Here is a 26594-nt window from a genome sequence, read left to right on the forward strand (position 1 = left end):
TATGTTCCCACAAAGCTAATCCATTCTTAGCACACAGGTGTGTATGTTCACATATTCACATATTGACTTGAATACTGTTTTATACTAATTCATTACGCATGGGTGTTTAGGTTGGCTGTTATCTTACCGATTCTCCTTACCAGTGTGAATGAAAAGAAATTCTATGGTTTCCTACTAGGATATCTCACATATGTATTATTATAACTGATATTCAAACGGGTTACTGCTTTCTCTTTTTGTCAGGTGGACAATAAGAAAACTGCTGGACCAGACGGGCAGCTTCATTTTCATTTTCTCGAATCCAAAATAGGTTGCTCAAAGCCAAAAAAAAAGTTAGTCGAAGTCAAAAAAAGGCTTAGTCATAGCCAAAATAGGTTAGTCCAAGCCAACGATGCTTAGTCTAAGCCAAAAATTTGTTAGTCGAAGTAAAAAATCCTTAGTTGAAGCCAAAAAGAGGTTACTCGAAGCCAAAAATAAGTTAGTTGAAGCCAAAAAAAAGTTAGTCGAAGCCAAAAATATGTTAGTTGAAGTAACAAATGCTTAGTCGAAGCCAAAATAGTTCACTCGAATCCAAAATAGGTTGCTCAAAGCTAAAAAAAGTTAGTCGTGTTGGAAGGTTTCCTTGTTTTGAGCTTTCTAAATTGATTACGGCCTTGCATTTAAGCAACCCTTTGCTTGGTTAACTAATATGATATCTTTGGAAACATCTTAGAAGGCTTATCTTTAATAACTCTTGCTAATTTTGTGCCTAAGTTAGGGGTGCAACTCGGGTCGGGTTCAACCCGAATTTGGGTTGGAACAGGTTAAGCTTTTCACAAATTGGGTTGGAGGGTTGGGAAAAATCAACCTGAATTGAAAATCGGGTTGGGTTGGGTTGGGGTGTCAGGCAACCCGACCCGACCCAACCCGAATTGGAAATTTAAAATTCCCATTTAGTGGTGATGTTAATTCCAACATATACATATGATCCTAGTTTATATTAATATTACTGTATTCCATCTGAAGAAGTTCTGTATGTGTTTTTCTTTTTCAACATTAAAATAGTCTCTACAGTCCATAATGGACGGTTTGGATAATCCTATGGTGCGGGCCATACCTTACTTTAATAAAGTGAGGAGTGTGATCATCAAAATATAGTAGTGCGGATAACATTTCCCTTTGTTAATTGTTAGTCCCTGTTTGTTTTGGATTTTGAGAACCGATTGCGAGTCAAAAACTAATTATTGGTGACTCACTATTGATTCTAAAAATCCAAAACAACCCGGCTTGAGTTGAGGTGGTCAACTGTTGGTACCATATCAAATCGGCTCAACCCGACCCAACCCAACCCGAATTGGAAATCGGGTTGGGTCGGGTCGGGTTGGAAAAATGGGTTCCTCGGGTTGGGTCGGGTTGAGGAAATTGCAAATTGGGTTGGGTCGGGTCGGGTCGGGTTGGAAAAAATGGGTTCCTCGGGTTGGGTCGGGTTGGCCTCAACCCGACCCGAGTTGCACCCCTAGCCTAAGTTTCCAAACAAATTTGGACTAAATTGGAAGTTCTATGGGAGCTTCTTTGTCTATTTAAAGAGTTTTTGTCCATCTTACAATAAACACAACAAAAGAGTTCATTAAGAGAGAGAGCTCATATTTGAGAGAGGTTCCCATTGACCTAGAGTGTTGAGACGTAAGAGAAGACTAGGGGCGTTTTCGAGTCTATCTTGTGCTCGGACAAGGATCAAGCATCGTCGGATTATGTAGAACGGAGGAACAGCCAAGGCGGTGCAAGGTACACCTAACACATCTCGTTTAGATTCGGATTTTTCTTTGTTTCATTGCCAAAGATCCAAAGGTATCATTAAAGTAATGTTTAGAATAACAAGTTGAAGCCAAAAATGAGTTACTCAAAGCCAAAAAAAAGTTACTCGAAGCCAAAAAGGCAAAACAGGTTACTCGAAGCCAAAATTAGATGAAGCCAAGGGCATTTTCGTTCTTAAATTTTGTTTTTCTGTAAAAATAACATTTATACGAGTTTTTAAAACAACTAGCATTTTAAGGTAAATTTTCAAACTCTTTAGCACGTTACAGTGATTTACCCTCCTAATGAATAAAATTCAAGAGCTTAAACTTGCTAAAACAAGAGACTAAAACTGCTATTCTTTCTTAATTCCTAGCAAAGGCTTATTTTAAGAAAAAACTTGTGTTCTCCAGCCTTATATTCTCTAGCCTTGTTGTCTTAAGAAGACTTAAGAAAAGGCTTAATTCCTCGACCCAATCATCAATCTAGATGATCAAAAAATTTTGAATGGCCTAAGCAATGATTTGAGCAATTTCAAAGGTCCAGCCACAAACTTCAGTTTTCCGGGCGTTGATATTAGAATAATCCGACAAATCTGATTATCATTATAATACATCATGCCCTTGATCAGTTGATCTGCTGAAATACATCGGCAACACTGAGACAAGGTGGGACTGACTGTTACATGACCCACCAAAGTAAAGCAGCTCTTAACATCCACCCAAACGGCAAAATGTGTAGAAATAAATAATTAATTGAAGTTAAACATAGAAACCCTACTGTCCTCTCCAGCTTCTATGGAAAAATGGGTTGTACTCTTCATTTTCCTTTTTAAGAGAAAAGAGAATACTCTTGTGCATGCTCTCTCTTCCTCCTAACGTCTCTCTCCTAATTGACGTTTTGGCAAGAGAGAAATGAAATGAAGTGTAAAACGCAAAAATATTAAAGAATGCAGTAAAACTTATACATTAAATGTATTTAAACACGAAACGTAAAAGAAGTGCCACTATAAAAGGGCATTTAAAATTCAAACAGAATATATATATATAAGGAAATCTCTCCCGTTACGGGATTCACTAAAATCATTTTATCTTGAATTTCATTGTCTATAAATTGCAATTCATCTTGCTTCTTGTATTGTGAACTTCTCTAACCTAAACCCAATGGCAGATTTGAAAAATTATTCTGCCTTCCTTCTCGCCCTCTTCACTTTCTTAGCCTTCTTTGCCAATCCCTCTGTTGCTCTAGATGAAGATAGACAGGCAAGTCACGCTAAGTCTTCATGTTTTTGCATGCTGCTCTCTCTCTCTCTCTCTCTCTCTCTCAAAGACATGCACCCATATTCATGCATGAATACATGGGTACTTTTCTCATATATGTACTTATTTTCTAACTGGATTTTATTCCGAAGTTTTGATCTTCCTCATTCTACAAGCGATCGATTGGATGGTCCATCCAGTCCAAATCCTGTCCTTGAAGCCTTATGTTGAGGAGTAGGACCATAGATCTGGAAGAAGACAAAGATATCCCAGAGGGAGGGCCCCCTCACTATTTGGGATTCAGTTGAGTCGCGTAGTAGGCCGGGCTGGTTCCAGCCATTGATTTCAAAAGCCAGATCTCGATGTCAATCCTTTTCCCTTCTAGATGCAAATTCTGTTTGATCGGATGCATTTGGTCATCAAAATATATATTTTTGTGAAATTATACTGTGTTCCCATGTTGTTCTGTGTTACAGTCATGAGTGGGGTCTGCCTAGGTATGGGACTCGGTGGGACCTAGCCTAAAATAGTTCCATCAGCTCTAGCGCTAATGGTTCAAATGGCTGTCCCATACCTAGGCAGGCCCCCACTCACAATAATAACATTCCGCCTAGTGAGGGTATGTCATAACTCATAAGTGCCGCCCTTATTGTGTGAATGCAATGGATCACATCAATGTTGTATAATGCAGGTCTACATTGTGTACATGGGAGCCCTGCCGGAGGGAGAATATACAGCGTTATCTCACCACCATAGCATTCTACAAGAAGTTCTCGAAGAGAGGTAATGTTTGAGATGGGGAGATATTTTTTGGGCATAGCCTATGTATACTAGGACATAGTAGTGTAAACCTTCTTTGGTTTATTTAGGAAGAATAAACATAAAAGCTCTCTATTGAAAACAGTGGAAACACTCTCTTTCTTTGAAAACGGTGGAAGATAACTTTATTCAATGCATTCATTCTCTTTATATACAAAACTATAATGATAAAGCTAAATATTATCCTAACGCTATCTAATCTTTAGAGACCGTACATCTCCAACTATAGGAAACGTTAACTTCTATTCTAGATAGAAATGACTTCAACCTAATCCAACCACAAAACAAAATAGAAAAGGACTCTAAAGAAAACCTAAAACAAAACAACTCTATGAGAGTCGGTGGTGATATGTTCACAAGTAGATGGATGGATGGCTTGGATCGATGAACAGTGGCTCCTAAATTTACATTCAGTTATAGACTACAAATATTATTTTACACTACCTTATATATTTCATGTTGAAAATTTTAATTAACAACATAATCCTTTTATTCTCTGTGTGCAGCTCCCCCACTGATTCTATGATTCGAAGCTACACACGGAGTTTCAATGGATTCGCTGCCAATCTAACAGCTCAAGAGCAACAAAAGATTGCCGGTCAGTAAAATGTTATTCTCTAAGGCCGTTTGGATATGCGGATTTTAGAATCCAGGTTTTAGTTTGAAAACAATGTAAAAGAGGGTTCATTATCAAACACCTGTATGCTGTTCTGACAACGTTTCTTGGATTTCAAGTAAGAAATCCGGGTTTTAGAAATCTCTCTCCCATCATGAGATTTCTAAAACCTGGAAACATAGGCGATCTCTTACTCTCTCGCTCAATGGAAAGAAGGGCAAGAAATCAAAAAACGACGACTGGTCTCTTTCTTCTCTCGTCTCCCATCTACAATTTTGAGGAAATCCAAGATTCTAAGATCTGCGGATTCTTGGAATTCCTTTAAAATCATGGATGTGAGACGAGAGAAGATGGAGACTAGTCGTTGTTTTCTGATTTCTTGCCCTTCTTTCCATTGAGCGAGAGAGTAAGAGATCGCCTCTGTTTCGAGGTTTTAGAAATCTCAGGATGGGGAAGAGATTTCTAAAACTTGGATTTCTTACTTGAACCCTTCATCTGCAACCTACTTCCCCCACGTCTGCAACCTACTTCCATTGTAAAATCCAGAATTTTACACTGCTTTGAAACTAATACCTAGATTCTGAAATCCACGTATCCAAACATGGGGTAAAAGAGTGGAACAAATATAGAATCCATACCTGTGACAACAAAATAAATTTACAATAATTTCTACAGGTTTGGAAGGAGTAGTGTCAGTGTTTCCAAGTAAGATTTACAAGCTTCTCACAACAAGATCTTGGGATTTCCTTGGTTTCCCGGATACTGTGAAAAGAATCCCAACTGTTGAAAGTGATGTCATAATTGGGGTGCTTGACAGTGGAATCTGGCCGGATTCTGAAAGCTTTAACGACGAAGGTTTCGGTCCTCCTCCGAAGAAGTGGAAGGGGAAGTGCCAATCTTCTAAAAATTTCACTTGCAACAAGTAAAATTTTCTTTTCATTAAAGTATCATTTGATGTTCTAATATCCCATTGAATATAAATTTATGATGACCTCCAGTAATTAAAGTTTATAATTCGCAGAAAGTTGATTGGAGCTCAAGATTACACCGGAGAATCTCCTATTGACAATGATGGGCACGGGACCCATGTTTCATCAACAGCAGCCGGTCGCGAGGTGAAGGGGGCGAGTTATCTTGGTTTAGCACAAGGGACTGCAAGGGGAGCAGTTCCATCTGCAAGGATTGCCATGTACAAAGTCTGTAGTGAGCTTTGTACCTCTGAAACTATGTTGGCTGGATTTGACGATGCAATTGCCGATGGTGTTGACATCCTCACTATTTCAATTGGGCCTAGTCATCCATTAGACTACACAGATGATGCTATTGCCATCGGTTCTTTCCATGCCATGAGCAATGGAATCCTCACATCACAAGCAGCCGGTAATGATGGTCCTGGACTTCGGACCGTGAGTAGTATTGCACCATGGGTGTTATCTGTGGCGGCAACCAGCACCGATCGCCGGATAAAGAACAAGATTGCTCTTGGAAATGGAGTAACACTTGTGGTGAGAAAGACCATCCTTTTAATTTTCACTCAAATTCATTATCCAATTTGATCGAATCGGATGGTGAAAACCCAAAAAAAAGAGACTTATTTAATCTAGTTCCCGACAGTCTTTGGAGACTTGGGTTTTCCCATTTTCACAATTATTTTGCTTTAATTGAATAGTTTTGAAGTGAATTTTGTATTGGGCTACCTAATTAGTGTATCTCGGTCAGGGAAATGCTATCAACACCTTCGAATTGAACAGGACATTGTTTCCCATGATCAGTGGAGTAGATGCTTCATCTCGGGATTGCTTCATCAGTTCCGTTCTGTAAAATTCGTGATCCAGATGATTTCAGAATTTCTCTTTTCTTCTTGAGAAAACTGAAACTAAGCTAATTAATTTTGATTATAATGTTTTAGGACTTGCACCTGCTTGGATAAAGCATTAGTTAAAGGAAAGATTGTTTACTGCAACTCCTCAGATGGGGAAGGTCCTCTATTAGCTGGCGCATTGGGATTGATTGCAGAAGATAGCTCAACCGACGATTATTCCTATGCTTTTCCTCTTCCTGCTACCCATCTAAGCCTGAAGAGAAGCTCCGCAGTTCAATTATACATGAGCAAAACAAAGTACTCATTAAATTATGTGTTGATAATCTTATAAATTAAAACCAACTTCTGATATATACTAAACATGCTTTTACTCTACAGGAATCCTCAAGCAAACATATTGAAAAGTGAGGGGTTCTTCAATCCTAAAGCCCCCAAAGTTGCTTCTTTTTCATCTAGGGGACCCAATAGATTTACAAGTGATATTCTAAAGGTGATCATTTCATCCATGCTTACAAATCACTCTTTAGATAATTTTGTTTCCATTCTCTTTTATGATGCCTAAGTTGTAATTACTAACAAAAGTCTTTTTAGTGTGTAAACGGCAACTATTTAATCTTGATCTTCTTCAGTTGTTTTGAAATCTCATGAGATGCTTTGTTCAAGTATTGCAGCCGGATATAAGTGCGCCAGGAGTAGATATCTTAGCTTCCTGGGTCCAAGAAGATAAGAGATCTGCGAAGTTCTACATACAATCAGGGACTTCTATGTCTTGCCCTCATGCTGCTGGTGCAGCTGCTTATGTAAAAACTTTTCACCCAGATTGGTCACCTTCAGCTATCAAGTCTGCTCTAATGACTACTGGTAATCCTATTTATTTTGGCTTTAATTATGGGTTCTAGCAATGAAAATATGTGTCATATGGAAGTGAAAAGCTATCATGTGTTCAAATAGTTTAAGAAGAGAAGAGGAAACAAAAGACAAAACACGAAAGAGATGCATTTTACATTCTCAAATTATATAGAAACATCTATAGATTGAAGTGTTGGGATCATCGAGATGATTTACGGATTCCATCCTATTTATGTTGTATCCTCACAAATAATAGTTGAATCTTACTAACTCTTAATACAAAATTTATCTCACCCTTAAATATAAACAAGAGTGTTAACTCGCTTTTATGTTTCATTTGCCAGCTTCACCAATGAACTCTAGAGCCGCTGAAGATTCTGAATTCAGCTATGGTGCCGGCAATATCGATCCAGTAAAGGCTGTTGATCCTGGTCTGGTGTATGATGCTACTAAAGATGACTACATTCAAATGCTATGTGCCCAAGGTTATCATAAAAAGGAGGTTAGGCTCATTTCTGGGGATAAGAGCAGTTGTCCCACTGATACTACTGTATTCGTGAGGGATCTGAATTATCCTTCCATGGCCGTTAATGTTCAAACTGATGGGCCTTTCCAAGCCAATTTCTCTAGGATAGTTACTAACGTTGGTTTGGCGAATTCCACATACAAAGCAACAGTCTACGCGCCATCTAAACTAAAGATCATTGTGACTCCTAATGTTCTGTCTTTCAATTCATTGAACGAGAAGCAGCATTTCGTAGTAACGGTGGTCGGAAATGGTTTAAGGATAGGTGACCAGTACTCTCTTTCTTTAGAGTGGTCTGATGGTATTCACAGTGTGCGAAGCCCTATAATTGTGTACCAATCCTTTATATACGCAAAAACTCTGAATCAGTACTAGAAGTGAAATCAGCTTGGTTAATTGGAGTTGATTGTATTTTCTTTTTTTCGTCTTTCTTTCAATAAAAATGCTTAATTACCTTCCAAGTTAATAAAAAAAACTGATTTGGGTCTTTTTTTTTCTGTCAAATGTTGTAGGTTGATAACTGGATAGTTTACTTCATCTTTCTTCCTCAATAAAATTATTTATTTTCTCTCTGTTTTTAATGGCAAAGAATTATATTAAAAAAGAAAGGAACACGGGCAACAACGACAAGCCAATCAAATAGAAGGCAACCCAAAAATAGCTTTGTGAAATCTGCAGTTTTATTAAGAATCTGCACTTCTTGAATTCATTTTTATAGTTCATTGGGTCGATATGCAAATAGAACGAATCAGTTGAACTAAAATTGCACTTGTTCTTATGATCATTATTATTATTATTTTGGGTTAGATATGGTTGAGTCGTGCACAATCTTGCTCATTCTTGTTCACTTGATAATACTCAGTGAATCCCTGATGTGTACTCGTCCAATGTGTCCCACATGTTTGTTCGATAGGTATTATAGATAAGTGCTATTTTGAGGTGTCCAATAAGACAGGTGTCTGTTAGATGGATATCTATCTCTAGAGATTGAGTTTGTTTAGGATAAGTAGGTGAGTAGAAGTAGGAGTCTAGGAAATCTCACGTACAATGTTTGTTTGAGTTGGTTGAATAGTGTCATGGCATAGTAGGAGGGTGAGCCAAGTCTAGGAGAATATTTGGGTTGGTTGAATAGTGTCATGGCATAGTCATTGTATTTAAATTTAGGGCAGTGATAAATCGACTTCCCAAATGGATAAATCGACTCCCCATGTGTCTTTTTCTCTCCTCTTTCTCTCTCTAACCTAGAGGAGAGAGAAAGACACATGGGGAGTCGATTTATCAATTTGGGGAGTAGATTTATCACTCCCCTAAATTTATTCCATCAATCAATGAAACGTAAAAGTGTATTTTTTGGTTAGCTTTATTTTGTTTTATTTTGAGAGATGCAGTGAGGACAAATTTGTAATTTTGTGTCAATGGGCATTTTGGTCTTTTGTTGGGCTAGCTTGCACATGTGTGAGCCACACATATTTGCTACAACTTTTCCCACTACTTTCTATTTCAAATTCAAATCCTACTTGAAACTCTAAACCCACTACCACTCTCCTAGCATTAAAGTCTCCACTTTCCCATACCCACTATCTCTTACCAAAGCTATTACTTCTCTACTTTCCTTTAACTAGCCTATTCTCATTAACTTTACTTTTGTAGAGATTCTCCACTATCCTAGACCTCCATTGAAGCTCCATTGAAGCTCTCTTGTGTGCAAGCTTTCTTCTTGCTTTTTATTGTTGTTTATCTTGTAGTGTTGTTCTTTCTATCATATATTGAAACACATCTCTTTTTTGGGCATTGTTCTTCTTCTACTTTGGTTGTTCATCTTGGGCTAGTGTAAACTTTTGTTTCACTATTTGAGAAGAAGATTTTCCGGTGTTGTGAAATCCGTCTTCCTTTATATAGTATCAGAGCCACAAGGGTGGTAGTAGGTGCTTGTCTAGATTTCCTTGGTGAAGAAGTTTAATCGGTACTTTGAAGATGGATATGGTTGGAAGAGTTAGTGGACTCGGTATTGAGTTACTAAATCATTCAAATTACAAGATATGGAGAACATGTATGGAGTCTTATCTTGTTGGAGAAGATTTATGGGAGGTTGTTTGTGGAAATGCCATTGTAGCTCTGGAAGATACACAAGAAAATGCCGATGTATTGAAGGCGTGGAGGATGAAGAATGCCAAGGCCGAATTTCTTTTGAAGAGGTTTATTTCATATGACTTGTTTGAGCACATTATTGGGTGTAAATCGGCGAGTGAGATTTGGACTACCCTTGATGGATTGCTCAACAAGAAGAATATGGCTCGTCTACAAATGTTGGAGAATGAGTTAGCGAATACTACACAACGTAATCTCTCTATTTCTCAATTCTTTTTGAAGATTAAGAATCTTTGTTTGGAGATTTCTCTAATGGATCTGGAAGAGCCTATTTCGGAGGTACGAATGAAGCGGCATATTATTCGTGGGTTGAAAAGGTAGAGTACATTCCATATGTTACGTCGATTCAAGGGTGGGATCGACAACCTTCTTTGGTGGAGTTTGAGAATCTTCTTACTTTACAAGAGTCTTTAGCTAGACAAATGGCGGGCTGTTCAATATCCGGGAGTGAAGGAGAATCAATGTTTTCAAGTAACAAGAAGCCCTTCAACAAATACAAAGAGAAGAAAATTTTTTCAAGTAAAGGTGGATCATCCGTTATGGGTAATGGAAACCGAAAGGGTATCAAGTGTTACCGATGTGATAAACTTGGGCATATACAAAAGAATTGCCGTGAGAAATTGAAAGATGATAATGTAGCCGAAAATGTTGATGACCGAAAACATGAAGAAGATTGGGGTAGATGTTTCGTGGCGGAAACTACTACGGTGGGTGCTTTGGCATCCATCAATTTTGAGGATGATTGGATTGTTGATTCCGGTTGTGGGCATCATCTTACCGGCTACGAATCTAAGTTCCCAAAGTTCCAAAAATATGAAGGTAATGATGCTATCATCACGGCGGATAACACCATATATCCGGTAGAGAAAGAAGGGGTCATCACCATTGGTGGAGCGAATGACAATCCCATTACACTTAAGAGTGTGTTTCATATTCCCGGCATGAAGAAGAATCTTTTCTCTGTGGCAAATGGGGTTGATGTGGGAAATTATGTTTTGTTCGGGCCTAAAGAGGTGAAATTTCTTCGGAATATTTCAAGCTTGAAGCCGGATGTTGTCTATACCGGTAAGAGGGTTAAAGATTTATTTGTTTTATCGGCTTCAACTTTATATGTTGATAAAATGAGTACAAATGATGGCGCTTCAATTTGGCATGCTAGATTGGGTCATATTAGCATGAACAAATTGAAGATCACGGTGATTAAGAATCTAGTGAATGGGCTACCAAATTTGAATTCTTTTGGTGGTGGAAAGGTGTGTGAGGGTTGTCAATATGGTAAGGCACATTGTCTTCCATTTGACAAGTCTCTTTCAAGGTGCAAGGCCCCATCGGAGCTTATCCATAGTGATGTAATGGGACCTTGTAGGACATCTTCACTTTCGGCTTCCGCTATATGTTATTATTTGTTGATGATTTTACTAGATTCACTTGGGTATATTTTATAAGGGAGAAATCCGATGCATTCTCCAAGTTTGTTGAGTTCAAGAAGACCATTGAAGGTGTGCTTCATAAGAAGATCAAGTGGTTGAGAACTGATAATGGTGAGGAGTTTACTTCCGATGAATTTTCTATGTTTTGTCGTGATCATGGTATCCAAAGGGATCTCACTTGTGTTATACGCCTCAACAAAACAGAGTTGCGGAGAGGAAGATTAGGCATCTTGTGGAAACTTGTAAAAGTTGGTTGCATGCAAAGAACTTACCCAAGGCCTTATGAGCGGAAGGTATGGCATGTGCAACTCATGTGATTAATCGGGTGCCTCTTAGTCCGATTAATATAAAGTCTCCTTATGAGTTGATGTTTGGGGGTGAAGCCTAGTGTTAAGCATTTCAAGGTTTTTGGTTCAATTTGCTATGTACATGTGCCGGATGAAAGGAGAACTAAGTTGGATGCTAAGGCGAAGAAGTGTATTTTCATTGGGTATGATGAAAGGAAGAAAGGTTGGAAGTGCATGGATCCTACAACTCACAAGTCCATTGTTTCAAGGACTGCTTTATTCGCAGGGAGAATGGGGTCACCATGACTCTAATGTTTAGAAGGAATTTTTTTGACAGAGAGCTTGTCAGTGGATAGATTGCTGGCAACTTTGGAAAAATGCTACATTAAACGCTTTGGGGAAGATAAAAGAATTTGGATTTGGAACTCGGGGGGGGGGATTTCTCCGTAAAATCCTTCTACCACCATTTAGTCCCATGCTCTGTATCCTCTAATGTAGCCAAGATTTGGAGCATCCAAGCTACCCCAAGGGTTTGTGTATTTGCATCGGCGGCAATTTTAGAAAGGACCCAGACAGTCAACCTTTTGAGAAAGCGAAATATGCTAATCATCGATCATTGTGCTCTATACTTACAAGTGACGGAAACGGTGGATCATTTACTATTACATTGCAAGGTAGCAAGAGAGTTGTGGAGTAGATTGTTATCACGATTTGGTGTAGCGTGGGTCTTCCCAGCCAAACTTGCAGAATTGCTAGAAAACTGGGAATTGACTCCGTGGAAGGGAAAAAGAAAGATCCTATAGAAGGTAGCATTTCTTGTAACTTTATGGGTTCTATGGAAAGAGAGAAACGCACGGGTTTTCAAAGGAGTATCAAAGAGACCTCTATTCCTATTTAATAAGATGATGACAATCATAATACCTTGGGTGAGAACCTTCCCTAGCTTTGCATTTGTGTCTGCATATGATCTATGGTATGGTTGGAGAGTAATTTGCAATGGAGCTAGGGAAGAGCTCAAAGTGGATCAAGTGTGGGAGCCACCCGCCCATGAACTATTGAAACTTAACTTTGATGGCTCGAGTATTTGAAATCCTGGTCCATCCGGAATAGGGGGAGTATAAAGAGATGACCAAGGAAATGTCATTTGGGCATATTCGGGCCCAATAGGTATCTCGGATGCAAATGAGACGGAGGTGCGGGCCATACACCATGGAATTAAACTTCTAAGCAATGTTGAATTGGAAAAGGTGGAGATAGAAGGAGACTGAAAGAATATAATTAGATGGTTCAATGGAACTCATTCATTTCCTTGGAGATTTGCAGCTCTTTTTGATGAAATTCAGGATAATATTGGAGGATATCAAATAGTTGCGTATCATGTCAAGCGAAGTGCAAATGGGGTAGCGGATAAGTTAGCTAAAGATGGCGTATCCAGAGAAAGTTTGGAGTGTTTTGATTATCTCCCCCCTTGATATTTCTTTTGTTTTCTTATTCGATCTTGTATTATCTGTATTGACCATCTCGCTATTATTAATACTATCTACCATTCAAAAATAAAAAATAAAAAAATTCATCGAAAGCAAATGCTAGGGGGTATTATAGGTAGAATTCAACATTTTTATTTAGTCAGTGTAATGATCAATTTGTTTTGACGTTTATACTAAATTATATTGTGAAATGTCTTGGTAAGGAGAATTCAGCATTTTTATTTGTTTTAACATTTTTTTTACATGTATAATAAGGGTGCTGATTCAAATCGTCTCTCTCTCTCTCTCTCTCTCTCTCTCTCTCTCTCACACACACACACACACACACACACACACACCATCCTAGTCGAGTTTGTGATTTGGATTAAAAGCACTTCACTGGATTTGTGGTTTGGATTTTTATTGTCTTACTTTGTTTCAAAGTTTGGTGTTTATAATGCAAGACCCATTACAGAATAATCTTGCAGAAAAAAATACAAACAAAGACCAGATTCTAGTGAAAGAATCAAAGAATTAGCATAACTATTGCTGTTGTTTCTGGTAATCAGTGAAACATAAGCTTCTCTTAGTTGTTGTCGCATTCTCAGAAGTTTCATGGGTTCTTGGGCTGTTTGTATTGAGTTTCTGTTGGGGTTCCTGGAAGCCATTTTGTTATGACACTCATTTCTTATCTTATTCCATGGGTTCCTTTCATCTACATTGGATTTTCATGCAAATAAGCAATCTGTTGTCTTAACTCTTCAGTCTGATTAATTTGTCCCACAATGAAATTTCAAGCAGGAACTTCAACAAGAGACGGAGTTGGACTGAGAACCTTCCTGATTCTGTATTGAGAGCGGAGTTGGGAATATAATTCCATAACCAGCTTTCTCTCTTCCTTGTACCACCCCAGCTTCTTCTAATGCTTCTAGCTGCCCGGAAGCTGTCGAAAGCCGGGCGGGAGACATGTGGGATATAAGAGAGAGAAAGAAGGGTTATGACGAGAATTTATATGATGAAAGGCCTTATGAACACGTATCCATCATCCCATCCTTGATATTTGATCCAACTGTAGCTACACATATTCATCATCCCATCTTTGATATTTGATCCTACCGCAGCTCACTTTTTGAGGAGCTGCTGTTAGATCAAATATCAAAGGTGGTACCTTTATCGTACCACCTTTATGTGTTCATACGGCCTCTCATCATATAATTTCTCGGGTTATGATTTGGGCGAATGATTACAGGGATATTTTTCTAATTTAAAAAATTATTAACAACTAATTGATGGCTACCAACCTTAGCCAGTGTTAAAAGTTGCTAAAGAGGTAAAGCAAGTGTCCCAGGGAATGAAATTGGGGAAATATATCATATATGAGCTCACTTTTACTAAATTATATTAGTAAAATATCTTAGTAGCACCTTGCAATTGAAGATGCATTTTTAGTAGTGTTAATTTGGCAACCATACTATGTCTTTGTGTGTCTTATAGCCAAATTGTTGCCCAATGAACCTTTTCCCTACAGGTTGTAACTTGCGGGATCAACGGCCTCGATCATTTTATTAGACAAGTGCAAAGGCTATCGTGTGGGGTCATCTTGGTAAGTTACATTTCTTTAGATTTAAAAGCATGTGGAGGGCATTTGGAGTAATTGTCTGAAAAAGAGAGGTTATAATTTAAATCTCATCCAAAAAACAGAGTGTGTAGAACATTCCGGAGAGCTGTAGATAATTCCACCACAAGAACTCTCCAGAACCATTCCCCTCTATAAAATCTCACCACCATAACAGATTTTACACAAAAGAGAGAAAAGAAAAAATTCCCAATACATTTCTCAAACAGTTTCCAATACAAGAAACAATGTCGATCATCCCGAGCTTCTTTGGAGGTCGTCGAACCAACGTATTCGATCCATTCTCACTGGAAGTGTGGGACCCATTCGAGGGTTTTCCCTTTGGAAATTCCCGGCCACTCTCTGAATTCCGGCACCAGTTTCCGACCGAAACAGCGGCATTCGCCGGAGCTCATTTTGATTGGAAGGAGACTCCGACGGCACACGTGTTCAAGGCGGATTTGCCGGGGCTGAAAAAGGAGGAGGTTAAGGTGGAGGTTGAAGATGGGAGGGTTTTGCAGATTAGTGGGGAGAGGAGTAGGGAGAGTGAGGAGAAGAGTGACACGTGGCATAGGGTGGAGAGGAGCAGTGGGAAGTTTATGAGGAGATTCAGATTGCCGGAAAATGCCAAGGTGGGAGAGGTTAAGGCTGGGATGGAGAATGGGGTTCTTACTGTGACTGTGCCTAAAGAGGATGTGAAGAAGGCTGACGTGAAATCGATTGAGATTTCTGGGTGAGATGGGTTTTTGGGGGTTTAGGGTTTTGGTTCTAAGAGTGGTTTGTGGAGTCTTTTTATTGTTCTGTTTTTGGTATATGGGTCTTTTTGTGTGTGTGTGTGCGCTTGTGGGTGTTGTAGAAAGGTTTTGTTGGTGTTCTTGTGTTGGGCTTATATGTCTTCTGGTCTTCAGTTTAATGGATTTGTGATTTTCATATAAAATCAGTCTTTTGTTAGTTTGTGAAGGATAAGATAGGGTGTTCTTGTAAATGGGTCTTTGGGCTTCTGATTTGCTTTTACAAATCTCTCTCTCTCTCTCTCTCTCTCTCTCATTCAACCCAACCCAACATTGAGAATGCATACCTAGAAGAGAAATTATGGGTTGCCTGCTTTAATTTGTGTTCTTTGACGTGAAGGAAACGACAAAATGAGGTTGCTTGCTCTCAGTCTCATCCTCCTTATCAGAATGTTCCTTCGGCAACGCAAGGCCGATATGTTTAGTAGCAGCCAAGGATTAGTTCGATCCATTAGGTTCTTTGATTTGTTCGGAAAAGAAACGATTAACAAGAAAAGATCTTTGATTACGATTAAAAGGAATGATCTCAAATAGACCAAGATCCAATTTCTGATCATTTCTTGGTGAACATGATCTGCCATAGTCTCTTCGATCCCTACATTTATGTGCTTAAATCAATTTGGCTAGATTCTTGGATATGTAATTAGGGTTCTTCATGGAAAGAAGATATAAATAGCATTATGACTTAACAAATGTTGATTTGAACATGATTGGGATGAAAATTACAGTAATCAAGTTTCCTCATTTTGACTCCATTTGTAGTTATTCGAAAAAATGCTGTGGCAAGAATTGATTCAAAATCAGATAATTGTACACCATTTGTATGAAATATTCAACTTAAAAGCACTGTAACAAGGATATAAAAGACAAGAACATATCATAAAGACATGAGATAATCAACCAAACTATTCAGGGACTCATGTGAAGAACCTCCTTCCCTTAAACAAATCTCTGCGTTCTCCTTCACAGCACTAATCCTCTCTCTCACTTCCTCCCCTTGCTTCTCCACCATCAATCTCTTTATGGCTCTCTCTATTTCATCTCTCTCCAATCCATCCTCAAGTTGCACACCTATCCTCCAAACATGGCTGACAAACCTAGCATTCACCTTTTGATCCCCCAGAAATGGCCAACAGAGCATGGGAACTCCTTCACATATACTCTCCAATGTAGAATTCCATCCACTATGGGTCCAAAAAGCCCCAACAGCAGGGTGGGCCAGGACTTCTTGCTGTGGGGCCCACTTGACCACCAAACCCCTGTCTCTTGTTTTCTCTTCAAAACCTTCAGGCAATTCAACCCATTCAAAGCCATTTACTGAGCCTGGTCTAATGACCCACAAAAAGGGCTGCATACTATTGGCTATTCCCCAAGCTGTCTCCACTAGTTCTGTTTTCTCTATGGCAACTAAGCTGCCAAAACTTATATAGATCACAGACTTGGGTGCCTGTTTCTCTAGCCAGTCCATGCAAGTACGGTCTTGGACAAGCAAGCTTGTGGAAGAGGAGGGTAATGAGTATTTATGGAGAGGGCCTATTGGGAAAATTGGAAACTGATGATCATGTCTAAGTTCAGTCAGTGAAGTGTGTTCAAGGTGGTCAAAGGAATTCCAGATGAATCCTGCAGAGTCCATTATTTGATTGAGAGAATTGGCTACCATTTCATACCAGGTGTCCGGGCTTTGTCCCTTGATGTCTGGTATGTCCTTGATTCTGAGGGGTGGAAGCTCTGGAATTGGGGTCTTGGACATAGGATCTGGTAAGACAAATCAATGAAATCTGTTAATGAGCAGAGGATAAAGGGGAATGGACATGAGAATAGAGGATTGAACCAATTTAAGTCCCACACATTCTTCTTGCTGTTGGGCCAAATATATGGGTGGTTCAAATCAATGAAGAAGGGGCCAACAATTTCCATTAGGATGTAGACTGCATTATATAATAAAGGAATGCTACTTACATACACAAGGCCTGTGGACATGTCTCATTAAGACTTGTATTTTAGGTTTGAAAAGTGCTGAAAATACCCTGACTGTTTTTCACTTGGGGATGTATCTGCCTATTTGCTATGTTATAAAGCATTAGAGTTAAGTTGGGTCTGTTTTCTCACGGAATAAAATCATTTTGTAAAATGTAAAATAAGATCATAAATACAAAAGAAAAAAATTTTAAGGTAAACCAGACAAGTATTAAAATGCACATCCTTTTACGGCATCAATTTCTATCATAGCCTTCTCTTATCTGTCACACCTCCAAGAGATGGATTCCTGTTTAATTTCCCTTGGATTGGAATCTTTATTATAGGCCCTCTACATGTCTATTTATCTAAGAAAAGAACTATTTCCTACTTCGTTTCTACAATGAGAAATTTGTCGTTGATAAGCCATGTTGGGGTAAAATCCGACCTCTAATAGGGAGCTGGCCGACCTGAGCCAAACAGAATGACCAACTGATCTGAGCCTGCTGCCCTGGTATCCAATCAGATGCTAACACGTGGTGCCCGGAGTTTAAACATAGCTAGCGGCAAAAAGGGTCATTTTGTAACTCTTCTAGAAACCTTAAATGCCAATCTCGTTGTGGGCAGGATAAACTTGGAACAACACTTGCGTTCCCACTCTCGTTCGAGCGTGAGGTGGAGCAACAAGCGAGTATCCGCGAGTGCTTCTAGTAGCTACTTCCCTTGGAACAAAGAGCAACTACTCTCTTGCTCTGATGTTCGAGTCGCATTAGCATTCGCGAGCCAAAGGTAAATTCCTGATTTGCACCGACTCAGGAAATCCCAATATTGAGTTAAGAGGCACGCTCACAAGCGCTCGCAAACCTGGAGCTCGTCCAATCACAGAAGACTTCAACTGCCTAGAGGTACGCTCACAAGCGCTCGCAAACCTGGAGCTCGTCCAATCACAGAAGACTTCAACTGCCTAGGACTCGGTCTATAAAAGGAGGGCCAAACTCCAAGCTACACATCACACAATTAGCACTCATAACTCTTCTTCTCCAGCTCAGTTTGTACCTTTTGCAATATCTAAATTATGCATCTGAGGGTCCCCCTAGAGTCGACCCCTTCTCTCTGCTCGTAAGTCGTAGGTCCTATAAAGGAGACGAGCCCATCACCTCATGGTCTGAGTAAGAAGGCAAAGACCTGCTACTTCTCTCCTTTTCAAATGAAGACTCGTGGGACCTCTTTAGACGAGCTCAGCGCTAATAGCACTTCCTCTAGGACATCTTTTCTGCTTTTTTGGCATTCTGTCTGCCCTTATAGCGAAGGGGTGTTCTGACTGAATACTAATGCAAGTGAGAACTTGAAGAACTTGTAGCAGTTGCTGGCGAGGTTCTCATCATTTTCATCTCTCTTGTAAGTGCATTCAGTAGATGGTGGTCTTTGCCTGGAATTCTTTCAATAATGTAATTAAATCTAGATAACCAAAATTGCCATCATGTGTACCTTTGTCATTTTGGAATGTTTGGCATTCAGCAGATGGTGGTCTTTGCCTGGAATTCTTTCAATAATGTAATTAAATCTAGATAACCAAAATTGCCACCATGTGTACCTTTGTCATTTTGGAATGTTTGGCAATTTCTTACTCATGAAAGTGGCCAGATTACTGGAATTAGTTCCCAGAATGCATCTTTCTCCTATCAATTTATTATATCATTTTTCTGCTCCTTTACTTGCGGCAAGAATGAAGAGCAATCATACCAGTGGGGGTCTTCTTGATGTAGAGAGTGATCGAGCACTCTTCCACCGAAGATAAATTGGGCAAAGCGATCTGTAGAAGCTATGGGATGTAAACATGCATCAGTAGGATCATCCGTAATGGCACTGTGAACTTAGAGTCCCGCCTCAATGCGTATGATAGCTGCGATAGTTAATTCTATAGTTGTCACTCCTGCGCTTAAACGAGCTCATCGCGGGACCTCTTCCACCAAGTTCAACTCGCGGAACCTCTTCAGCCGAGCTCATCGCAGGACATCTTCAGATGAGCTCAACACCTCTTCAGTCGAGCACAGGCAACACCTCTTTAGTTGAGAGCCAGTTCGGATTTCAGCATCAACAAATTTGCGTCATTCGTGGGAAGCATAAGAAAAAGCATATTTGAGCATGGCAACAGTTCCGAAAAAGAGTACACTAAGGCAAGAAGAGGAATCCAATCTAAAATCAGGGGACCACCCTACGTTGATCGCTTCAAAGGTTGGCCTACTTGGCCCCATCTAAAACTAAGAGACCACCCTGGGTTGATCGCTTCTATGGCTGACCTGCTCGGCCCGATCTAAAACCAGGAGACCACCCCTGGTTGATTGCTTCTAAGGTTGACCTACTTGGCCTGATATAAAGCCAAGGGACCATCCCAAGTTGATCGCTCTGTGGTTGACCGACTTGGCCGGATCTAAAACAAGGGACCACCCCGGGTTGATCGCCTCACGGCCATCCTACACGACCTGATCTAAATCCAAGGTACCACCCCAGGATGATCACCTCAAGGTCAACCTACTCAGACCGATTTAATATCACGGGACCACTCCAGGTTGATCATCGTAACAACTGAGCTGACCTCAGCGGCTCAGATGATCTCAACACCTCTGTTGACCTCAATGACTCAACTGATCTCCATGGCTAAGCTGACCTAAGCGGCTCAGCTTACCTCACTTGAGTTGACCTCAATGGCTTAGTTAATCTCAACGGCCGAGCAAACCTCAATGGTTCAACTGATCTCAATGGCCGAGCTGACCTCAATGGCTCAGCAAATGCCGAACTGACCTTAACGACTAAGCTGATCTCAATAGCTCAGTTGACCTCAATGACCAAGCTGATCTCAACACTTCAATTGTACTCAACGGCCGACCTGACCATAACAGCACAGCAATGACCGAGCTGACCTCTACAGGTCAGCAAATCTCTATTGACGACCTGACCTCAACAGCTCAATTGGCCTAAACGGTTGAGGTGAATTGGGATAAGACGACCTCACTAACTATTCACAAGTCACAACCCAGCAAGACGACCTATGTTAATTGGGATAAGAGACTACTTTCTTAGCCTAAATCGGCCCAAGGAAGTGGGGGGCAATGTGTTGGGGGTAAAATCTGACCACCAATGTGAGCCGTCCGACCCAAGCTAAACAGAATGGCCAACCGATCTGAGCCTGTTCACCTAAGCCAGTCATAACGGCCAGCTGATCTGAGCCAACCGAACCGACATCCAATCAGATGCTAACCCTTGGCGCCTAGAGTTTAAAGATGGCTAAGGAAAAAAGGGTCATTTTTATTACTCTTCTACAAACCCTAAAAGTCAATCTCATTGGCGGCAAGATAAACATGGAAACCGAATTTTCCGGAATCTAGTAATAACAAAAGAATCCAACAAAGGCAAGTTTCCTCAGTTGCCAAGGACTCTAAGTCTATAAAGGGGGAATTAAACTCTAAGGTAAGCATCACACAACTAGCTCTCATAAATCTTCTCCTCCAACTCAATTCGTACATGTTTCCTTATATGATAAGCATCCAAGGGTCTCCTAGAGTCCAAACTCTAGGCCCTACTGGCACCTTCTCTATGCTCGCAAGTCGTAGGTTGTCTACAAGAGCCGAGCTCATCAGCTCAACTTATGGTCAAAGTAAGAAGGCAAAGACCAGGTCATCTCCTTTTCAGACGAAGACTCGTGAGACGACGGGGTAGCTTGTCCTTGTCGATGTCCTTCTACGCCTGTTGCGACTACTACTAATGATGATGATGACAAACAATCAGAGTCTCATGATGCAGTAGAGGGGATTATTATTCTCAAGTCAAACACAGACGAGAATGAGGTTGGCACTGGCATCGATGATGATGCTAGTGATGAGCCTATGGTTGCTAATGATGAGGCTGACATAGATGCTGCGTTAGATTACAGAGCGTACAGAGATGCAGCCTATGGAGATGACAGAGATTGCAGTGATCTATGATGCAGACGATTCCTTGACACATGTAGATACAGATGAGGGGCACCAAGATACCGATGTTACAAATGACTAACACCTGACAAACAGGGGCGATACCAGAAATTTTACACAAGGGGGGCAAAAATTATAGTAATTTTTTTGTCCAGGGTACCAGAAGGGAATCCATGGGACCACACACAAAATTAAGCCTCTGCAATCATCTACAATAAATACCGACTCCCTTTCATTTCAATTACTTCCATGGTGTCGTTCCCTTGAACTTTCTTAGGTGTCTTAGTCCTATGTAAAAAGGATATCTCATCCGTAAGACACGGCTTACAAAAATTTAGTGGTTTAACTTTTCTTGGATTAAAGATAATTGACGATTAATGGATCTAGGGGCCAGGATCATCCAATCAATGTGGGTGCAACGGGAATGGGCCATACTCGTGAGCCGATCAGATCGATGGATCCAATCCCATACTACACATAGTGAGGGGCCAGAAGCTATATGTTAGTTTGGATGTTGGTGGGTCCCGTAAAGATAATCCCAATTTTCTCTCTCAGGCGAAGATGTAGTTAAAGCTTATCCCAATCAATCTCTCACTGCATTACAACTTAAAATTGCCTTAACGAGGTTAAAGCTAACTTATTAAAGAGGAAAACCGTCTAATTAGGAATTCTTTATTGGAGCGAAAAAATAGCATATAGATAATTGATAAAAGAGGGAAAGCGACAAATTAGGGATTTTTCTTTAACTCTTGTTAAAGAGACGGATTTTATTGCAAGAAAAATGCTAGCTAGGCAAATTTGCAACCAATCAGATCCAGAGTACATTCAAGCGGCTAACTAGCATTCCTCTAAAAAATAAAGGTATTTTTTTTTTCCCAAAAATTAAGGGGGGCAATTGCCCCCTTCCCTTTCATGTGCCATCGCCCCTACTGACAAATGTGGTTCATGTTGAGATGATTCTGCCCATAGGCGTTGAATACGAGGCTATCGATGCGCATGATAGTTCACTTCTCTACAATTTTTTACGAGATATTTGGATCGATTCAGGTCACCACTTCATCATGCTGCCACCCTTGCCAGGATGAACCATTTTTGGCAGGTTTTATCAGACAGATAGGTGACTTTGATGGACTATTACTGCTACTATTAGAGTGGGTTATCTCCATATTTGACCCAGACAGACTACCACGTTGTTGAGGTTGATAAGGAATTCGAGGATGAGTTCTTTCAAGAATAGGGAGTTTGGTACAGGAGCATTCCCTTTGAAATTTTGATATCAACCCTCAGTGTTCATTAGTATAGGATTTACTTTGTTTCTTTTAGTGGTAGTTACTCATTTTAGTACTTTTTCATGTACTTTTATGACTTTTAGCTTGGTAGGGGTGGTATGGAAAGGCCATATTTCATTAGGCGTAGTTTTGGCATTTCATGGCCATCAATGTAAAGCCCCTTGATGTGTTCTTCAATTAGTTTTGTTGATTTGAAAATATTGAGATTCTTTTTTGGAGAGAGGGAGAGAGAGAGATTTTCTCGTCTTTTATCCTTTTGTTTTCTTCGAAATGGAAATTGAGATTGGAATTTGCTCATCTTTTCTCCTTTTTCCTCATTTTTTCATCTTGTTGAATGCAAGATTATTTTTATATTTGATTTTCTTGTGTCTCCTTGCAAGATTGAAGATGCATCTTTGAAGAAATCATCAAGAAAACACAAAAAATCGAAGAACTGTCCTGGAAATTTCATCCGCATTCGGAGATTTGAGCATCGAAGAACATCAAATATCACTTCTGCATGCACTTGCTCACTCTCATACTCTTCAGATTGAAGAAATCAGAGTGTGACCCACATCACTCATTAAAAAAAAGCAAGTCACAGTGAGATTTATGAAGGATGATCCCCTCACATACGGAGCAAGCGAGGCTCCTCCGATCATGAAAGTGATGATCCAATCCTTATGCGTTCAAACTTCAAAGTAGAGACTAGTTTTAGACTGGGCGAGGCCGGTGCCCAACTCCTTTTGAGCCTGTAATTGGAAACAACTCACATCTTTGTGATGCCTTCTGGTTCTCATAGAGTCGTGGTTGGGCCGTAATCCCAAGTGGTGACTCTATCTTATCCTTGAAGGATCTTGTTTTGACCCCGATCTCAAGTGGAACCCTCACCATCAACATTGATCACCCTTAGTAAGCGATCCAACCACACAAACACCTACACACTTGTGAGACACTCCACCCAAGAAGTGAAGACACGATGAAGGTGCGGACGGCGTGACAACAGTGGGTAGGAACGGATGCCGGGGACCGGGGACGGGCCTCCACAGAGAGAAAAAGCAATAATCCTAAGATTCTACTAGGAAAAGATCCCATTATGGTTAGAATAAGTCGCCACCTTTTAGTGGATTTCTTGCTTGGATTTTGATGGTATTTGCCGGTATGCTACATGGGCAGACAAGGAGGAGATAACTAGATAAGCCACATTTTGAACTACAATTCTATTCTATCAAATATATAGCAGCGTCAAATTGTTATATGGGAAGGGAAGAAACACTTTTCTATTCTATCAAATATATAGCAGCGTCAAATTGTTATATGGGAAGGGAAGAAACACTTTTATGACTGATGAGGATGGCTCGAGAAAGTCTGTGCCACATTTAGATAGCGGCAGGTTGTGCTAAGTACTCGTAAAGGATTGGACCCTCCGCCTCCCCCTTACTAATAGGGCCAGAAGAAATTAAGTGATGGAGTCATATGAAAGTAGTCTTTATACCTTGAAACTATATATGTAGCCAAATAGAGTATTTTGCTGACATGATACTCTTTCTCCTCAATACTTTGAAACTCTACACACAACCAAACAAAGTATTTTGCTGATGCGGAAGCCAAAAATAACAAAAAAAACTTATCTAATTCAATAAGCTGGGATGAAAAGAGGAGAGTTTTTTCGATTTTTTTGAAAATTACGTGAGAATTACACCTCACATTTTTTGACTTTTTTGAACAAATGCACCCATTCAACTCATATAATTTCAATCCTACCCCCGCTCCTTTATGCTTTTAACAAAGGCATCCACTGAATCATATAATTTCAATCCTACCCTTCCCTTATGCTTTTAACAAAGGCACCCATTAAAGCGTATAATTTCGATCTTACCCCCCTCCTTTATGGTTTTTTAATTAAAAAACTATAGGGTGATCTTAACCATTCGATTTAAGATAAGAGGAATTATGGAAACATCTATAGATTGGAGGGCTAGGATCAGCCTCTGGAAATGATTTTTGGGGCAAAACCTATTTATGTTGTGTTCCATCACATGGACGGTTTGGATCAACCTATAACGTGGTCCGTACCGTTCTTTGTCGGCCCGTGCATCGCACGGGTTTTTTACTAGTAAGTACATAACCCGTAACATTATGCGACCAAACAGTCTTTATTCACCATTGCGAAGATAAGTGGGTTGTCTCAAGATTGTATTCGGCATACATGTATAGGTGGGACCCAAAAAAACAATTATTTAGATAGATCCCAATGGCAACCGCCTGCCTAGTCTGACTTTTTATAATAAAAAAATCTATGTATGTAACTTACCTTTTCGGCTTCCACAAAGAAACTACTAATATACTGACTCATTTGTCTTTTATTTCAACTAAATGGTGGCTAAACATTGGAAAAACAGACCATGTCGATAGCCTACAAACATATGGCTCAATTTTCTTCAGCTTTATTGTTTTGTCTTCTTCCCGTGGGTTACGCATATTCCATTATTCCTTAGATGGATTGGTATCTCTCATTTTTATTTCTCATTTGACTCCGGCCTTACATTGATTGGTGCAGCTAATTTTTATAAAAACCAACCTAGAGAAAATGGGTAAGTTTTATTGGGATAACCATTGACGCTTCCAACTAGAACAGTTCGAGTTTATCAGAGTTTCAAGCGATTTCTAAAACATGGTTGAAAGAAAAACACCAAAAAAACGTCTATGCAAAACGTTGATACATACCTTGGATGGGAAAGTACCCCTTTAGTTTGAGAAGTGGAAAGGCAACGTAGGCAACAAAAGAAGCGACACTGTTCATCTCTAAAATCAATCTTGGGAGCTTGAAATGTTTTGCAACTGTTGGTAGAAACTGAAATAGACCATCATCAATGATGCAAACAATCCTTTCTCCTGTATTCTCCAACATCATTCCAGCCAAGCAATCCCGAAAAGGCACTTCGCAATTCGCATTAAGGGCCGTGGCAATGGTCATGAAGTTTATTCTGGAAGTTTGCTGTTCTGATAGACCATCCGAGATGGACTCAAAGCTGAAGTTAGGGTAACTGGAAGGGTTGGGGGAATTGAAGTTTGTATGAAGGATAGTGATGGAGAAGCCTTTGCAGTGGAGGAGGGTGGCTAGCTGAAGCATGGGGGTGATGTGGCCTTGTAAAGGGGTTGGGAAAAGCAATAAGCGAGGACCTTTCCCTTTCTCTTGCCATTGCCTTTCTCCTTCTCTTGCCATTCAATTGGGTTTTGAATTTGGGTTATTTCCTTTCACACAATGTGTATTGCTCCCAACGCTAGATTGATATTGGGAAATGATTTCTGCACTCTAATGTTTTGATAAGCAGGCACTCCAATTTTTATTGTGTAGTATTTAAAGGGCCCTTACGGTTCTCAAAAAGCTCTTAAAGATCTTAAAATACTACACGCAACCAAGTGGAGCAACGGTTCTCAAAAAGCTCTTAAAGATCTTAAAATACTACACGCAACCAAGTGGAGCACATGTTTATCAAAACAATGAAGAGCTGAAATCATTTCCCTTGATATTTTATACAATGTTCTTGTCTATATTTGGCTATTGTCTATGTCAACTTTACGCTATTAACTAATATTATAGTATGATTTCGGTAGGTTTGAACCGCCCTTCAATTTGCTGGCTGGCGGGTTGCTGATGACGTTGTTTGATAGCAATGGCGCCTTCGTCCCTTAGCTGAACGTGAGGTCAAAACAGGTTTCATAGGCCCACTAGGCAAGGCATCTAACGTCATTGTAGAGGCTACATCGGTGCTAGGAGTGCAACTCGGGTCTGCGTGGGGTTTTCCAAAACCATATGCTACGCTCGGGTGTGGTCTAATTTTTACAGGAAAACCCGACCCCACCGAAGTTGGTTTCCCAGGACGGGTCGGGTTGGGTTTTCATTTTTTAGCATAGATAGTGACTAGTTTTAAAGATTGGAGGAAAAAAAAAAATATCTTCACACTAAAAATGGTGTAGCCGGAAGCGCGAATAAC

At 40.0% G+C, this 26594-nt stretch overlaps 4 protein-coding genes across 4 annotated transcripts; 3 read left to right on the top strand and 1 right to left on the bottom strand.

Annotated features, from left to right (window-relative positions):
- Nucleotides 1-1443: 1443 nt before the first annotated feature.
- LOC143878453 (subtilisin-like protease SBT4.3) lies at nucleotides 1444-8161 on the top strand. Its single transcript, XM_077380743.1, has 9 exons — nucleotides 1444-3815; nucleotides 4358-4449; nucleotides 5143-5389; nucleotides 5489-5972; nucleotides 6187-6284; nucleotides 6377-6586; nucleotides 6668-6779; nucleotides 6961-7150; nucleotides 7483-8161. The coding sequence occupies exons 1-9, from the start codon at nucleotides 3718-3720 to the stop codon at nucleotides 8037-8039; spliced, it is 2088 nt and encodes a 695-aa protein (XP_077236858.1). The 5' UTR covers nucleotides 1444-3717; the 3' UTR covers nucleotides 8040-8161.
- A 1477-nt stretch (nucleotides 8162-9638) lies between these two features.
- Nucleotides 9639-10133, top strand: LOC143878789 (uncharacterized). The gene has a single exon (XM_077381021.1). It carries the CDS (start codon nucleotides 9639-9641, stop codon nucleotides 10131-10133), a length of 495 nt encoding a protein of 164 aa, XP_077237136.1.
- A 4633-nt stretch (nucleotides 10134-14766) lies between these two features.
- Nucleotides 14767-15547, top strand: LOC143879995 (18.1 kDa class I heat shock protein-like). Its single transcript, XM_077382741.1, has one exon. The coding sequence runs from the start codon at nucleotides 14859-14861 to the stop codon at nucleotides 15345-15347; it is 489 nt and encodes a 162-aa protein (XP_077238856.1). The 5' UTR covers nucleotides 14767-14858; the 3' UTR covers nucleotides 15348-15547.
- Nucleotides 15548-16156: 609 nt separating this feature from the next.
- LOC143879994 (UDP-glycosyltransferase 76C4-like) lies at nucleotides 16157-26086 on the bottom strand. Its single transcript, XM_077382740.1, has 2 exons — nucleotides 25324-26086; nucleotides 16157-17156 (listed from the first exon to the last, which is right to left on the bottom strand). Exons 1-2 carry the CDS (start codon nucleotides 25820-25822, stop codon nucleotides 16279-16281), a joined length of 1377 nt encoding a protein of 458 aa, XP_077238855.1. The 5' UTR covers nucleotides 25823-26086; the 3' UTR covers nucleotides 16157-16278.
- Between the last annotated feature and the right edge of the window lie 508 nt (nucleotides 26087-26594).

This window comes from Tasmannia lanceolata, unplaced genomic scaffold (genome assembly GCF_043159265.1).
Source record: "Tasmannia lanceolata isolate RefF3 unplaced genomic scaffold, GAP_Taslan_0.1 ptg000006l, whole genome shotgun sequence".
Lineage (NCBI taxonomy): Eukaryota > Viridiplantae > Streptophyta > Magnoliopsida > Canellales > Winteraceae > Tasmannia > Tasmannia lanceolata.

Bases quoted from the DNA above. Each gene is read 5' to 3' on its own strand.
- LOC143878453 (XM_077380743.1), top strand. From the start codon at position 3,718: ATGCAGGTCTACATTGTGTACATGGGAGCCCTGCCGGAGGGAGAATAT. The intron at 4,450-5,142 runs GTCAGTAAAATG...TAATTTCTACAG, and splicing joins AGAGCAACAAAAGATTGCCG to GTTTGGAAGGAGTAGTGTCA. The intron at 6,780-6,960 runs GTGATCATTTCA...CAAGTATTGCAG, and splicing joins TTACAAGTGATATTCTAAAG to CCGGATATAAGTGCGCCAGG.
- LOC143878789 (XM_077381021.1), top strand. From the start codon at position 9,639: ATGGATATGGTTGGAAGAGTTAGTGGACTCGGTATTGAGTTACTAAAT.
- LOC143879995 (XM_077382741.1), top strand. From the start codon at position 14,859: ATGTCGATCATCCCGAGCTTCTTTGGAGGTCGTCGAACCAACGTATTC.
- LOC143879994 (XM_077382740.1), bottom strand. From the start codon at position 25,822: ATGGCAAGAGAAGGAGAAAGGCAATGGCAAGAGAAAGGGAAAGGTCCT. The intron at 17,157-25,323 runs GTATGTATCAAC...TTGTCTTACCAG, and splicing joins GGGGTACTTTCCCATCCAAG to ATCCTATGTCCAAGACCCCA.